This window comes from Geotrypetes seraphini, chromosome 9 (genome assembly GCF_902459505.1).
Source record: "Geotrypetes seraphini chromosome 9, aGeoSer1.1, whole genome shotgun sequence".
NCBI classification, from domain to species: Eukaryota; Metazoa; Chordata; class Amphibia; order Gymnophiona; family Dermophiidae; genus Geotrypetes; species Geotrypetes seraphini.
The window spans coordinates 102828440-102844932 of record NC_047092.1 but is presented as its reverse complement, the minus strand read 5'-3'; the positions used below and the strand labels follow the sequence as shown (position 1 = coordinate 102844932).

Below are 16493 nucleotides of genomic sequence, written 5' to 3'. Positions count from 1 at the left end.
ACATGAATATAGGATATTGGGTGTGACATTAGGAAAATGCGAACAAGAAAGGGATTTGGGGGTACTGATAGACAGGACCCTAAAGCCATCGGCTCAATGCGCGGCGGCGGCTAAGAAAGCAAACAGGATGTTGGGCATGATTAAGAAGGGGATCACGAGTAGATCGGAGGACGTCATAATGCCACTTTACAAAACAATGGTCAGACCACACCTAGAATACTGTGTCCAACACTGGTCTCCATACCTCAAGAAAGATATAACCCTACTGGAGAGGGTGCAGAGGCGAGCCACAAAACTAGTCAAAGGTATGGAGAATTTGAGCTACAAGGAACGCCTCGGAAAATTGGGACTGTTCACTCTCGAAAAGAGAAGACTGCGAGGGGATATGATTGAAACTTTTAAAATATTAAAAGGATTTGACAAAATAGGCCAGGAAGCAGAACTACTGACTTTTTCAGATGTGACACAGACAAGAGGTCATAGCCTGAAGCTGAGTGGCAGCAGGTTCAGGACAAATGTCAGGAAGTTCTGTTTCGCACAGAGTGGTGGCCGCTTGGAATGCTCTTCCAGAGGAGGTTGTGACAGAGACTACTGTTTTGGGTTTTAAGCGCAAGTTGGTTGCACACCTCCGTGCAAATCATATCGAGGGATACGGGAAATCCGAGTCTCCAACAGGGAGCACCTAACTGGGCCTCTGCGTGTGCGGGTCGCCGGACTAGATGGACCAAGGTCTGATCCGGTGAAGGCGTTTCTTATGTTATCTTGCTCATCGTACCAATTTCCAGGTCATTTATAAATATGTTGAAGAACACAGGCCCGAGCACCGAACCCTGTGGCACTCCATTCATGATGCTTTTCCAGTCCGAGTATTGTCCATTTACCCCCACTTTCTGTTTCCCAACAGCTAACCAGTTTTTAATCCATGTGAGTATTTCACCCTCGATTCCATGGCTTGCAATTTTTCGAAGCAGTTGTTCATGCGGGACCTTGTGGAACGTTTTTTGAAAATCCAGATATACAATGTCGACTGGGTCACCCTTGTTTATCTGCCTGTTTACTCCCTCGAAGAAGTGCAGTAAGTTTGTCAAGCAAGATCTTCCTTTGCTAAAGCCGTGCTGTCTGGTCCTCATCATATTGTGTCCATCAAGGTGATCAATGATGCGGTCCTTTATCAGTGCTTCTACCATCTTTCCCGGTACTGAGGTCAGACTCACTGGTCTGTAGTTTCCAGGATCTCTCCTCGAACCTTTCTTGAAGATCGGCATAACATTCGCCACTTTCCAGTCTTCTGGAATCATTACTGATTTGATCGACAGATTAGCAGTTCAGCTATAACCCCTTTCAGTTCCTTGATTACCCTCGGATGGATGCCGTCCCAGGGATTTATTGTTTTTAAGCCTATCAGTCTGCCTGCATACCTCTTCTAGACTGACTGTCAACCCTGTCAGGTTCCCATCTTCGTTTCCTGCGTATAGTCTATTGTTTATCCTCTTCGGTAAATACAGATGCAAAAAATGTGTTCAGTTTGTCGGTGATGGCTTTGTCCTCATTTAGTACTCCCTTTATTCCATGGTCATCCAATGGCCCCACCACTTCCTTCATGGGTCGTTTCCACTTAATATATCGAAAGAATGGCTTGAAGTTTTTTGCCTCCTTGGCTATTTTTTCCTCGTAGTCTCTTTTAGCCCCTCTTACCGCCTTATGGCACCTTCTTTGATATTGTTTGTGCTTTTTCCAGTTTTCGTCCGTTTTTTACCTTTTCCATTCCTTAAACGAAGTACTCTTGTACATAAGTACATAAGTACATAAGTAGTTGCCTCCGCCGGGGCAGACCAGAGGTCCATCCCGCCCAGCGGTCCGCTCACGCGGCGGCCCATCAGGCATATTGCCTGAGCAGCGGTCCCTGACTAATTTTATACCTACCTCTACACTTATCTCTAAACCTTCCACTGCTCTTATCTGTACCCCTCAATCCCATTGTCCTCCAGGAACCTATCCAGGTCTTCCTTGAAACCCTGTACTGTGCTATTTCCTATCACGGCCTCCGGAAGGGTGTTCCATGTGTCCACCACCCTCTGTGTGAAAAAGAATTTCCTTGCGTTTGTTCTAAACCTGTCCCCCTTCAATTTCATCGAGTGACCCCTTGTTCTTGTGGTTTCTTTCAAATTGAAAAATCTGTCCATGTCAACCTTTTCGATGCCCCTCAGGATCTTGAAGGTCTCTATCATATCTCCTCTGAGTCTCCGCTTTTCCAGGGAGAACAGCCCCAGCTTCTTCAGTCTGTCAGTGTATGTAAGGTTTTCCATACCCTTAATCAGTTTAGTTGCTCTTCTCTGGACTCCCTCAAGCATTGCCATGTCCTTTTTGAGGTACGGTGACCAGTACTGTACACAGTATTCCAGATGCGGGCGCACCATAGCCCGGTACAGTGGCAGGATGACTTCCTTCGTTCTGGTCGAGATACCCTTCTTAATGATACCTAACATTTGGTTTGCTTTCCTCGAGGCTGTGGCGCACTGTGCCGACACTTTCAATGTCGTGTCTACCATCACTCCCAGGTCTCTTTCCAGCTTACTGACCCCTAGCATTGATCCCCCCATTTTGTAAGTGAACATAGGGTTCCTTCTCCCTATATGCATGACCTTGCATTTCCCTACGTTGAAGCTCATTTGCCACTTTTTCGCCCATTCTTCCAGTGTCGTAAGATCCCTTTGGAGATCCTCGCAATCTACCGTGGTTTCAACCTTGCTGAATAGTTTGTCTCTGATCACTTCCTTTACCTCTACAGTGAGCCAAGCTGGTTCCTTGTTCTTTTTCCTCTTGGATCCCTTATTGATATGTGGTATATATAGATTTTGCGCCTTGGTGACTGTGTCCTTAAAAAGGGACCATGCTTGATCTAGTGTTTTTACAGTGCTTATCCTCTTCTTAATCTTCCTCCCCACCATGATTCTCATCGCTTCATAATTCCTTTTTCAGAAGTTCAGTGCCGTGGCTAGGAATTATTAAAAAAGGGATGGTTAACAAGACTAAGAATGTTATAATGCCTCTGTATCGCTCCATGGTGTGACCTCATTTGGAGTATTGCTGAAGGGGCATATACTTCTTGTAAGTCTATTCTATTCCTGCTTGTGTAACATATATAAAAAAAACTGCTGAAACAGTTCTTGTTTGTCAAGAGGCCACAAGGTCTTTTCTTTTTCTGTTCTATAGCTGATTAGTTTTGCCAAGGTTACCCCCACATCTTGGGCACATCCTGTGCTGTGCTGTGCATCAGGACTTAGATAAGAAGCATTGCTGGACCTTAGACAAGACAGTATTATATGCCATAGATGGAAACTTCTCCCCCCCCCCCCTTATGTTTGCTACCTTTTTCTAGTTGCTTTTATGTATCCTGTTACCATATATGGTCTTTCCTACAGTCATATGCTGAGAAAACTGACCCATGTGGAATGCTATATATATATATATATATATATATAAATGCAGTACTCTGAATAAAAGAGAGACATCTCTTTGCATATTTGCATGTGCGTTTGTGTGTGTGTGTGTGATTTTTTTCTAAAGAGATGTCCCCGGATGCATCTGTAGTGAGGACAGTAGAACGAAGCTAATACAAATTGAGACCTGGTCGTTTCAGCTGGGGGCTCACCTGGGAGTGGAGATTGGTGCCGGATCTCTAGTGAGTATCTGTTTTCTAGTGCTCACTGGTCTCTGCCCTCTTCCACGCCCTTATTTGATTATTGAGGCTTTTGGCAAGTCTCTTGAGGCATTTTGTGAGTGTATATTGGGCTTTTGGGAAGTTCACAGTGGTGTTTTTGGTAACCCCACAGATTACCTGTCCTTTTGGGAAGGACTGATCTAACTAATTCAAATCTGTACAGATTCACCTGTTCTGCTGTTCTGGGGAAACTTTCTTGCATGTGCTTTTCTTTCTATCGCATTGTATATTACAGCATCTTGTTTATAAGGTCAAGTAAGTAAGATTTGTGCATTACCACATTGTGTTTTGTAATAGGGAAAGAAAGTAGACATTATACATTTGTATATATGCTGTATATATCTATATTAGGGGAAAGAATAGGGTTGAGTCAAGATCTGGCTTGAGTTTCTTCTGTGAGCATCCTGCAATTGTGTGTGTGTGAGACGTGCCAGGGGCACGAAGCGAGAGGGATTCCTTATTTGCATTTCCATTGTCCTGCAAAGGGCGTGGCCAGAGACAGACAAAGCAAAAGATTTCTGTTGAATGCGGGGTGGCTCAAGGGGCCAGGTTGGGGAGTACAGACAGCATATTTCTGTAGATTGAAGCACAGACTAGCCAGTTGTGTCCCTGATTGCATGATCTCTTATGACTGTGTGACTTGACTGAAGACATGCCCTATGAATAAAATAGGCAGAGCAATTTTTTGTTTTCTCTTTCAGAAGTTCAAACATACATTAGACTCCAGACCCTTTGATTATGCCTTTTCTGATTACTGTGTTCAGTTTTGGAGACCACACTACCGAAAGGACATGCTGAGGATCGAGTCGGTTCAGCGAACGGCCACCAGGATGGTCTTGGGGCTCAAGGATCTCACGTATGAAGAAAGATTTAAAAAATTGCGGCTTTACTCACTTGAGGAAAGAAGAGAACGGGGAGATATGATTGAAACATATAAGTACATCACGGGACGCATCGAGTCAGAAGATGATATCTTCTGGCTCATGGGACCCTCGACCACCAGAGGGCATTCGCTGAAAATCAGGGGAGGGAAGTTTCATGGCGACTCCAGGAAGTACTTCTTCACCGAAAGAGTAGTGGATCATTGGAACAGACTCCCACTCCAGGTGATAAAGGCCAGCAGCGTGATGGATTTTAAGAGAAAATGGGATACTCACGTGGGATCTTTAAGGGAGTAAATTCAGGGGAGGGGCTACTTGGAATGGGCAGACTTGGTGGGCTATAGCCTTTTTCTGCTGCTTTTTTCTATGTTTCTATGTTTGATTATTGTGCTATGTGTTACATGGAAACTTACTTTGCTATTGTGTGCCCACAAATATGTCTAGTGCTATGTTCTATGATGTTGTTTTTCTTCTTCCTTTTGTATAATTGTGTTTACTTGTAGATTTAAGTTCAGCCCTGACTCCTTGACAGATGAAAGCAAGTTTAAGGCCTACTAGAGCTCTATGTTTGTGCCATGTAATCTCTGCGTTGTCTGTCTGTTTGGTTTGTGGGGTACCCCGGAAAACATACCATTGGCCATTTTTGGAGTTTTTTATCCCCATTTTTTGCATTTTTGTTTTTTCCTATCTAAATTGCACAATATCTTTTTAGTTATTGTTTTCATGGCCTGAGCGCTGCTTAGTTAGGGGTTATATTATTAAGACAAAGGTTCTATACAGTGTTTATTCCATGGTGCCCACTGGATATGCTCAATTCATACTTTGACATGTTTTTTTTTCCTTTTTTGTGCCCTACACTGAGTATATCCTTATGGTCTCTCTTGAATGCCCTACTAGTTGTGTGCAACCCACACAAACTTATCACCCTATCCTCTTATGAACATTGTATATCTGCATATTGTCTCTCATTTCCGTATTTATACCAAGTAAATGTCCTCCTTTGACTCAACTCCCTGGACTTCAGCTGCTGAATGATGATACCTGAACTCCTTTCAAGCTGGTGTGTCCCTCCCTGTCTGTGCAGACACCTTTCTCTCCAAGTATGGACCTTACCAGTTTAAAGAGACTGATACACCTGCAACGCCACATCCTGAACTTTTAATTTCTTGAACAGGAATAGTTCGCCGCCCAGCACACCGACCTTCCTCGTCCTCCTTCTTGAACTTTGTCAGGCTTGCCTGTTCCTTCGGTCGGGTAGCCTGACAGGGGACAATGTAGGACCTTCACATGACCTTGAGTTTTTCCTTAACCTGAAGATTGCTTTGTGTTTTACTTATCAGACTTCTCTCATTTTATTCTGGAAAAGTTTGTAGCTAGCATCCATCTGGCTTCGACAGGAACTGTTTACAAGTGTTTGAGTTTAACTGGCAGCTTGTGGTTTATCGCAATCCCCACCTAGTACCTTTAGCAGGTGCTGAGGGCCCCCTCATTAACCTCCTCGCCCAGTGCCTTTGTATTTTGATGCATGCATGTTATTTGATGTTGCTTACGGTCATGGTACTGCCCTTTATACTGTTCCTCGATTGGCAGCATTATTATCTCAAATGTGCTCTACAGCTTAATGCCTTTCAAGCAATGCCCCTATGAGAACACCTTCACTTATGGAGGAGCCTGTCCTTTATGGGAATGTGTCTTGTGTCTCGTGTGCTATTTTCTGTTGTGTTTCCCCCATTTTTCTGCACATATGAAAGTAGATTTTGTTTTTCCTGTTACAACTAGTACAGTTTGCTGAATCTATAGACCAGACTCTTAATGTCAGCAATTGTTTTGTCTGTAGTGGGACCGGTATGGGAGAACAGTGGCCATGAACACAGCTGGATATGCTAGACCTGCCTTCACAGAACCTCTCTTTCACATCAGCCCCACGACTTCCACTGTGGGCCTTGCGGACTTCCATTATTGCATCTTCAATTTACCAGGACCTCCTCTTCAGCACCTGCTCCATGGAACTTCCTACGCCCGATGGCCAGCTCCTGATGGTTGATATTGGCTCTGTGGCCTGTTTGCTTACCCTTGGCTACCTGCTCACCGGACTGGTACATGTGTACTTGGATCCGTCCCAGCGCCTTTCGCTACTGCTGGCCGACAGCGAATGCCTGGGAGCCCCTGTGTTCAACACTAGGGATCGCCAAAAGCGGTTAGCACTCTACACCCCATACAGATTTGAAAATGAGGTGACAATTGGCCTGCTGAACGGATCATTTCTGCTTATGGACCTGCTATGTGGGCCGAAGATGGCTCCTGGGGTTATCGGACCCCCAATCTACATGCTCAACTGCATACTTCGCTTGCAGGCTGTTATTGAACTTATTACGCTCAAAAAATGCGTACTGTCATGTATCAGACTTGCCTGGCCCTAGATTACTTGATGGCTGTGGAAGGTGGCGTCTGTGGCAAGTTCCACCTCTCTAACTGCTGCCTTGACCTTGATGATGATGGTACCGTGCTCGAGGAAGATGTGGACCGCATCATCAAACTGGCTCATGTTGCTCGCTGAACATGGCGTAGCCTCCCTGCTGACTGACTCTTTCGCTCTTGGCTGCCTGCCTTGCCTGGTCCCAGTGATTCCATGGTACAGTCAGCTCTGCTGTTCATCGCTCTACTGCAGCCCTAGCTAGTACCTAACGGTCCCTACCACAGACCCACGACCTTCCCGGAAGCTTTGACCTCCATGTCTATATTGCTGCTCTTGGTGTCCCAAGGCCAGGGATTAGGTACAAGCTAATGTTGCTTGGATTATGTTGTTTTTCACCTGTTCATGTGTTGTCTCCCGCCTTTAATTGGAGGACCTCTCTGCTGAGCTCAAACATAATTCTGGGTTATTTAATCCTTGGGACCAATACTTTAGCTGGATGCAAGAATGGGTTAAACATCTTCTTATTGAAATATATATCATTGGACATATCTGGAGTATCTCTCCCTCCAAGCTCATGCTGTGCACTTATGATGTCATTTTCATGATGTAAGAGGGGATTGAAGGTGCATATACTTCTTGTAAGTCTATTCTATAACTGCTTGTGTAACATATTAAAAAAAACTGCTGAAACAGTTCTTGTTTGTAAGAGGCCACAAGGTCTTTTCTTTTTCTGTTCTATTAGTTTTGCCAAGGTTACCCCCACATCTTGTGCACATCCTGTGCTGTGCTGTGCATCAGGACTTAGATAAGAAGCATTGCTGGACCTTAGACAAGACAGTATTATATGACATAGATGGAAACTTTCCCCCCCCCCTTATGTTTGCTACCCTTTTCTAGTTGCTTTTATGTATCCTGTTACCATATCCTATAGTCATATGCTGAGAAAATTGACCCATGTGAAATGCTATATATATATATGCAGTACTCTGAATAAAAGAGAGACATCTCTTTGCATATTTGCATGTGTATTTGTGTATGTGTGATTTCTTTCTAAAGAGGTGTCCCCAGATGCATTTGTAGTAAGGACAGCAGAACGAGGCTAATACAAATTGGGACCTGGTCATTTCAGCTGCGTTCAATTCTGGTCTCCTTATCTCAAGAAGGATATAGTGGCGCTAGAAAAGGTTCAAAGAAGAGCAACCAAGATGATAAAGGGAATGGAACTCCTCTCGTATGAGGAAAGACTAAAACAGTTAGAGCTCTTCAGCTTGGAAAAGAGATGTCTGAGGGGAGATATGACTGAAGTGTACAAAATCCTGAGTGGTGTAGAACGGGTATAAGTGGATCGATTTTTCACCATCAAAAATTACAAAGACTAGGGGACACTTGATGAAGTTACAGGGAAATACTTTTAAAACTAATAGGAGGATTTTTTTTCACTCAGAGAATAGTTAAGCTCTAGAACGCATTGCCAGAGGTTGTGGTAAGAGCATATAGCTGGTTTTAAGAAAGGTTTGGACAAGTTCTTGAAAGAAAAGTCCATAGTGTGTTATTGAGAAAGACATGGGGGAAGCCACTGCTTGCCCTCGATTGGTAGCATGACATATTGCTACTCTTTGGGTTTTGGCCCGATATTAGTGACCTGGATTGGCAACCGTGAGAACAGGCTACTGGGCTTGATGGACTATTGGTCTGAACCCAGTAAGGCTATTCTTATGTTCTTATGTTAGTATTATTCCTATCTTATGAGGGATAAAGAAATTGATACAATATTGATTACTGTACATGGTTAATGTAACGTACAGTGCTGTTTGCATCTGGCAGCGCTATAGAAATGATGTCATATTAGTAGTTTTAATGGGTACAATGCAAATTTATAAGTAATTTGGACTTAGCAATAGTGCCAGACAATAACTCAGCAGAATTAGTAGAAAAGAATTTTATGCAATAGCAAGACTGTAAGCAAGAGCAAGTTTAAATCTTACCAATGTACAATGGAGAGTTGTTTGACTCTGCAAAGTCATCTACATAGGAGATGCCAAAAGGCTGAATGGGCACTGTACCAATACCAGCAAGTAATTGGGCCAAGATCATTACTGTCCACATAGTCCTGGCCTCTGCTTGAGAGTCCTGCTTGTCTTTTGAATGTACTCTACATGTGGATGATTGATTCTCCCGGTAACAGATCTCTGCATCTGTACTGCTTTGATTACCTACAAAGAGATGAGATATCTGAGACCAAAGATTCCATTAAAAGTGTGAGGTTTACATAGTTCATGGAAATATTGTCTCTTATGCTATAAATGGAAGGAATATTATAAAACCTGTGTTTGAGAATGGAAGTGAGCAGCCGCAGTTTGCTAGTTTATCCAACACTACTAGTGGAGAGGGTGGCATAGTAAAGCTACAGCCTCAGCTCCCTGAGGTTGTGGTTTCACACACATGTTGCTCCTTGTGACCCTGGGCAAGTCACTTAATCCCCCCATTACCCCAAGTACATTAGATAGATTGTGAACCTGCTGAGACAAACAGGGAAAAATGCTTGAGTACCTGAATAAATTCATGTAAACCATTGAATAAATAAATAGAAATACATTATATAGGATAACCAAATATTCAAACTCAAAAAAGCACATATAGACAGTATCATGTTGAATGTATAAGTACTGTTGTTTTTAAAGTCAACTGGCATTATATATAGATGTATAAGGGTAATTCTCAAAAGTCCGTCTAGAGTTAGTGCCTAAAGCAGCAGTCTCCAACCTTTTTCATGTAAAGGACCACAAAATGGACATTAGAAAGTTCTGGGTGGGTGAGGGGTCACCACAAGAATTTAGGTTTACACATGTAATTTCAAATACTAATGTTAATTCTATAAGAATATATTTTAAAAGTAAGTATTAACCCCATACAAGACACAAAAAATAAAATGGTTGTTGCCTTTGCCCCTTACCAGCTGTGCTGTTCATACTCTCCCCCTCTTCCCTACTGAAAAACAATTTACCAGCACCTGTCATCTGGGGTCAGAAAATCAGCAAAACTATCAGACTGCAGTTAAGCAGGCATGCATTCGCTCTGAGAGGAGGGCATCATTGTCATAGGCACGGTGCCATTGTATGTCGAAAGTAGGTTCAGCTAAAGAATAAAATGTAAGACGATGGATTGGTCTCAGACACTGGAAGCACCCTAAAGTGCAGGTGAGGTAGTGAAAAAATGGTATCTAGTACACGTTTTTCAAGTGATAAACAGGTGGAACATGGATGGAAACACTGCCTCAGGGTAGAGAATACGCTTGATGAAAAAAAGCCCAGTTCCAACCTTGATGCATAGGCTACATTGGTGATCCAATGGTAGCCCAACTTTGAAGTGGCGGAAGCCGGTATCTAAAAATATTGATGGCGTAGTGGCAGCTGATAATGCCGGAAAGATTTAAAATAGGATAGCATGGGCTTAATCCAGTATTCCAATTACTGGATAAAGTAAAAGTATAGGCAGGTGAAAACTCTAGAGGTCAACATAGGGTTTCAGTAGGAACAACTCAGAGCAACCTGTTGCTCAAGGACAATGGTGATAGAATGATGCTGAAGAAGTTTGAGTACCTATGACAGCCTGCACATTGCTAGTATACTTTGCCATAGTTAAAAAGTAATGAGTGAAACCCACAACTTCCACTTTGGTCAGCTACTAGAAGTGAAGATGCAGAGAATTCCTCCAACAGATTGTATACTGATAAGAACATAAGAATTGCCACTGCTCATGTGGCGGCCCCCAGGTCAAAGACCAGTGCTCTAAATGAGTCCAGCCTCATCTGCGTACATCCCAGTTTAGCAGGAACTTGTCTAGCTTAGTCTTGAAACCCTTGAGCGTGTTTTCCCCTACAACAGACTCCACCAATCTCTGAGTGAAGAACTCCCTTACATTTTTAAGGAATCTATCCCCTTTCAACTTTAGAGAGTGCCCTCTCGTTCTCCCTACCTTGGAGAGTGTGAACAGTCTGTCTTTATCTACTAAGTCTATTCTCTTCAGTATTTTGAATGTTTTGATCATGTCTCCTCTCAGTCTCCTCTTTTCAAGGGAGAAGAGGCCCAATTTCTCCAATCTCTCACTGTACGGCAATTCCTCCAAACTCTTAACCATTTTAGTCGCTCTTCTCTCTTTGAAGTGGTACCGTGTCCTTCTTCATGCATGGCGACCAGTGCTGGATGCAGTACTCCAGGTGAGGGCGCACCATGGCCTGGTACTTCCATTAAGTATCACGTCTCTGTATCTTTATTACTCCCCTTTCCAGCATTATTCCATGTCCCTGTCCCTATGCTCCCTCTTCCTTCAGCATTTCATTGCTCTGTCTCTTTCCCTCCCCATGTTAAGCTTCATTTCCTTCCTCCTGTACTCCTCATCCCCACCCCTTACTCCGTGGCAGGGAGGGCACCCCACCCCCCAAGGCAAGCAGGCAGGGAGACAGACAGGGCCCCCTCCAACCTCTCCTCGTACCTTATTTTAGTTCCTCCAGCACAGCTTGTTGGGCCCATTCCTCCATGTCCCGCTCGAAAGCAAAGGGAGTCAGAGGAGCAGTGGTGGAGGCAGCTGAGGCCTGGATGTGTCGCCCAGTACTACCATGGGGGAAGGGAAGGAGGAGAGTGGGAGGCCAGAACCATTCGCCACCGCTGCTGCTGCTTTTGCCATATCCATTCGCTCTCGTCAGGGCCGCGCTGCCATGCCGGGATTCCTAGCGGCTTCTGGTTCCAATGGTGGCTGCTCATGCCCAGCCCGCGGGGAAGCAGGACTCACTGTCTCCAGCTGCCTCTCCATCGGCAGAGCGGCATGCAAGGCTGCCTGCCTGGTCGGCTGATACAGCTGCCTCCTCTTCCCATCTGTAGCAGCAGAGCGGTGCACAAGGCTGCCTGCCTGGTCACGCGCCACTTCCCATGAGAACTGAAGCAGCGTGGGATTAGGCAGGCAGCCTTGTGCGCCACTCTGCCGCTACAGAAGGGAAGAGGAGTCAGCCGTATCAGCCGACCAGGCAGGTAGCCTTGTGCACCGCTCTGCTGCTAGAAAGGCAGCTGCGTCCAGCAAGGTAGGGCACCAAAATTAAAATAAGGTAACCGGGGGGGGGGGGTCTGGGTATTCATTCCATAAGACGCACCCTTATTTCCACCAATTTTTGCGGGGGAAAAAGTGCATCCTGTGAAGCGAAAAATATGGTATAGCATGGAAGACATGGAACGGCAAACGTGCGGCAACCATGGCTTGAGAGATTGTAGCATAGCAGACAGTATGGTAAATATGGCGTATAGTATGGTATAGGAGGACAGTAGTGAAACAGTATGATGTAGTGTGGTAGAACATTGTATGATAGAAAGTAGTATGGTCAGACATAGGATTGAGCTCATCAGCTTATGAGACTCAAGATAGTGGAGAATTCAGGGCCCTTTGTCAAAGGGTCCAGAAGATTTGGATTGGTGCAGGACAAGGGGAAAAGATGTGTTTTTATAGCTTTTCTGAAGTTCAGTAGGCCTTCTAATGATCTTATGCTGGTAGGTAGTGCAAGTAAGATCTTTTTTGGGCACTCTCATGGTGGAGGGTGTATCCTAAGGGCGCATGTAGTCCATTTTCTTCTTAGGAAGGAAGCAATCAATTTGGGGCATAGAGTGGAAGTTTGGAGGTCACAGAGGCCGGTACCATGTCATGGTAGTTTGTAGGCCATCATTAAGCCTTTGACTATACATTATACACCCGCAAATTTACAGTTCGCAATTCGCGGACTCAGTCATTCGTGGTAATTTCTGACCGTCTCTTCCAGTAAGAAAATATGAATGACTGACCAATGGAAAAGCTCTCTGTCACTATGGGTGTGACTCGCTACGGTGGCATGCATTTGTATGTGATTCTTTTAATGAACCCGCTACCCCTACGCTGCCTCTTAACAGTTCTGCACAGCCAGCCTTCCCTTCCCCAACCTGTGGTCTTCCCTGGCCGTGTGCCTCCTGTGCCCCCTCCCACACTACGAGCTCCTTGCTTCAGCATTCGCCTGGGGACTCATATGGGGCAGGTGTGCACGAGCTCGGGGAAATACCCGGGAACCGCTACCTGAGAAGCTCTGGCACGGCATGAGAAGACGCCACCAACTAAGACAACTGCGACCAGGTAAGCAGCACAGCTCGTGAGGAAGAATTAAAGGGAAAAGATGGGAAAAAGACCTGTACAGGTGTACAGGTGAAGATCCTAAGACCTCCATGAAACTGGAGATGAAGATAGATCCCTGTGAACCCTCAAGTTGACAATGACATGTTGATACATTAAGCCTAAACAAACTACTAGAAGATCATATTTCTCTCTATATCTTTCTTTTCTCTGCCAGCATAAGCAGTTTTTGGGAGAAGCTCATCTTTAACCCAGAAACTAGTAAACATCTGCTGACAGTGACAAACATTTAGTTTGTGAGAAAGGAAATTAACACTATGAGGAGGAAATTTGACACATAACTCCAGGTCAAGCTGACTTACCAGAAAATTATATCAACCACAAGGATAAGAACTGATAACTGTGCAATCAAGCTAAGGAATAAGGGAGGGCCATGCTCGGAAATTATTGACCCTGGTATTATTATTATTTTTTATTTATTTATTTATTTATTTATTTATTTTCAAAAATACAATTCAAGAAAAACTTGTACATAAAGCTTTTTAAGTCAGGAAATCTAAAAATAGGACAACACTTCAAAAGTATCAGATTTAACTTATATCAGCTCAAGTCCACAAAAGATCCAAAATGTAATATATAAAACGGAAATCAGGGAAAAACTAACTTAGGAAAAGTAATGCAAGTTAACTGATATGGGGCATCTAATATAATCTATACTCCTCCTTTCTTCTCCTTCTCAAGCCGGGATAGAGAGAGGAAAGTAATCAGCTGGAAGGGCTCAAAGAAAACATATTTTTGAGAATTATATTGTAAAATACACTTGCAAGGGTAACAAAGATAAAAAGTTGCTCCAAGAGCTATAATTCCTGGTTTTAACATAAGATATTCTTTTCTTCGCCTTTGTGTATCCTTAGCCAAGTCAGGGAACATTTGTATCTTAAATCCCAAGAATTCTTTAACTCTATTTTTAAAAGAAAAGTCTCAAAATCCAATTTTTATCCAATGTCAAGGCTAAAGTTGCCACCAATCTTGCCAAAGTGGCCATTTCTCTATCTGATAATTCCAATAAAACTGATACATCTATAGGTCCTTGACTTTTTTTCTTGTTGTTGATTTTGATTTTTCTTGGGTAAATAGTAAACCTGTGTAAATGGAGGTAATGAGTCCTCAGACACCTCCAATATTTCCATCAGATATCGTTTTAACATTTCACAAGGCGTGATTGTTGTAATTCATGGAAAATTAATCAGTCTGATATTGCTACTTATTGAGAAGTTTTCAAATGTCTCACTCTTCCTTCTTAAATTCATGTTATCTTTCATTAAAGTTTCTTGAAGTTGTTTGGAAGATTTTAATTCATTTTTTATACTGTCTAAAGATATCTTAGAATCTCCAATATTTTGTTTTATCTGGATAATTTCCTTTTCTTGATCTTTTATTTTCTCCTCCACTTGCGTTTGTTGGATATTCACTGTTTTCACCAAATTGGCCAACAAATCCCATAAAGCATCTAAGGTGACTTCTTGGGGCTTAACTATGATAGGACAATGCAAGTGTGTATGTAAAAGACTTAGCTCACCAGCTCTCCTCCACTTCCATTAGCCTGGGTAGGTTCAAGTTCTGCTGTTACGGCAACCTCGTCCATACTCAGGCTCTCCTGCAGAGCCTGTGAGCCTGAGTCGGCTTTCTCCACACAGCTCCGTGTAGCCTCTGGGGGAGATCAGATCCCGACTTCCAGTAGGTTCTCAACCTCTGGAGAGCTGGTAGCTTGAGGATACAAGGGAGAAGGTCTAACTGCGGGACTCAGCGTGGTCTCCAAACTTCGCTGAGACACCTCCATTCCGCTTGCCTAGAGTCTCAAGCGACGGTGTCCCTGATGGAATCATGATGCTCTGCATTCACCTTAGCAATTCTTCAATATTGACCCTGGTATTAAAAGAGCATATGTCAGGGAATTAGGAAAGTCAGATTTGGCAATAGGACATCATGCATCAATATGACTCAGAAAGTATATGTGTTGTCCAATTAATTAAATTATAATTATGGGGGGGGGGGGGCGTGTCCGAGCTTCAGATAAGATGGACGCTTAATTCTTTTTTTCCTCCTCTGCTATCCTTACTATTGAAAGCCAGATGTATTTTTTCTGTCTGATACGATTTTATTTTTTGAGCAACGAAAAGAAGAACATGTCAGCTTCAAAACCATCTAAAATGGATGTATCTGCTGCCTCAACTTGAGGTCTAAAGAGAACCAAACCAGATCCACCGACACCGGAAAAAAATAACACCTGAAAAAAAAAAAAGCTGCCACTGCAAGTGATGTTGTGCTCGATGAACTTCGAACCCTCAAAGATCTAACAACTAAACACTTTGAAGCCACTAAGGAACTTAAATAGGACTTGGCCAAGATCAACTCTTTACTCTCAAATTTTCAGCTGCATATAGAAAACTTTGAATCTCGTGCTGACGCTGCTGCCTTGGAAATAGAACAATTTCGGGGCCTTACTGATAAATGCTTCAAAAAACTGGAGCACGGTTGCTAAAATCTTCAATCTGATTTTCCATCTGAATGATGCGCTTAGATTGTCGAGATAGCTCTTTTATGTTAGATTCTGCCATGGTGAGCCGTTTATCGGTTTCCTCCACCTTAGTTTGTAGAGATGCTATTTCCAATTTAAAAGTGGCCAGCTCTGCTTTGATTTCTTCAATGTCGGTTTTAACTTCCGACTGCATGGCCCTGATTTCCTCTAAGATGGTTTGAATAGAGTTGTCATCGGCCTTGCTCAAGGCCAATTTGTACGGCAAAACCGGATCAGTGTTCCTCCTTTTTCCAGGTTTGTTAGTAGCCATCGTGATCCGCTAGCAGTACCGCTCAAGAAAAAGGTAAATACGAGGGGTTGTAAAGCAGGGTGATCGATTCTAGAATGTGGTCTGCAGGAGCCTCGTCCCTACGCATCTACCATGTTCCGTGCTCACTAGCTCCCCCCTATCCTTGGATTCCCATAGAGTGTACTTGTAATCATTTTAATATAACCATTCTTTACAATGCTTTTTCTGTTTTCCCGCGCTTCCTCTGATTCCATTTTCTGGTCTCTCGCCTGCCCTACCATGCCTTCTACATATTGTACTAGTTTCTAGTCCATGAATTACTCAGCTCAATTTACTCATTTTTCTTCTGATTTCTTTCCAGCTTCTTTTGCATGTACCTTATATCTCACTTTCTTTATTTAATCTTGTTCTTATTAGATCTCTTTTACTAGTAGGTCTCCAATTGCAGATTTTTATGTTGCTGTGAGACCAGTATAACTCTCAGGTTTTTGTCACTGTCTAGGCAA

The 16493-nt window shown here is 43.4% G+C and overlaps 1 protein-coding gene across 3 annotated transcripts in view; it reads right to left on the bottom strand.

The window, feature by feature from the left end:
* SLCO2A1 (solute carrier organic anion transporter family member 2A1) overlaps nt 1-16493 on the bottom strand; it is an 887587-nt gene that overhangs the window by 595509 nt on the left and 275585 nt on the right. For all 3 annotated transcript variants that reach the window (XM_033958445.1, XM_033958444.1, XM_033958443.1), the window contains one exon: nt 9004-9231. In XM_033958445.1, the coding sequence (XP_033814336.1) occupies nt 9004-9231 (228 nt within the window). The remainder of the gene's footprint in view (nt 1-9003; nt 9232-16493) is intronic.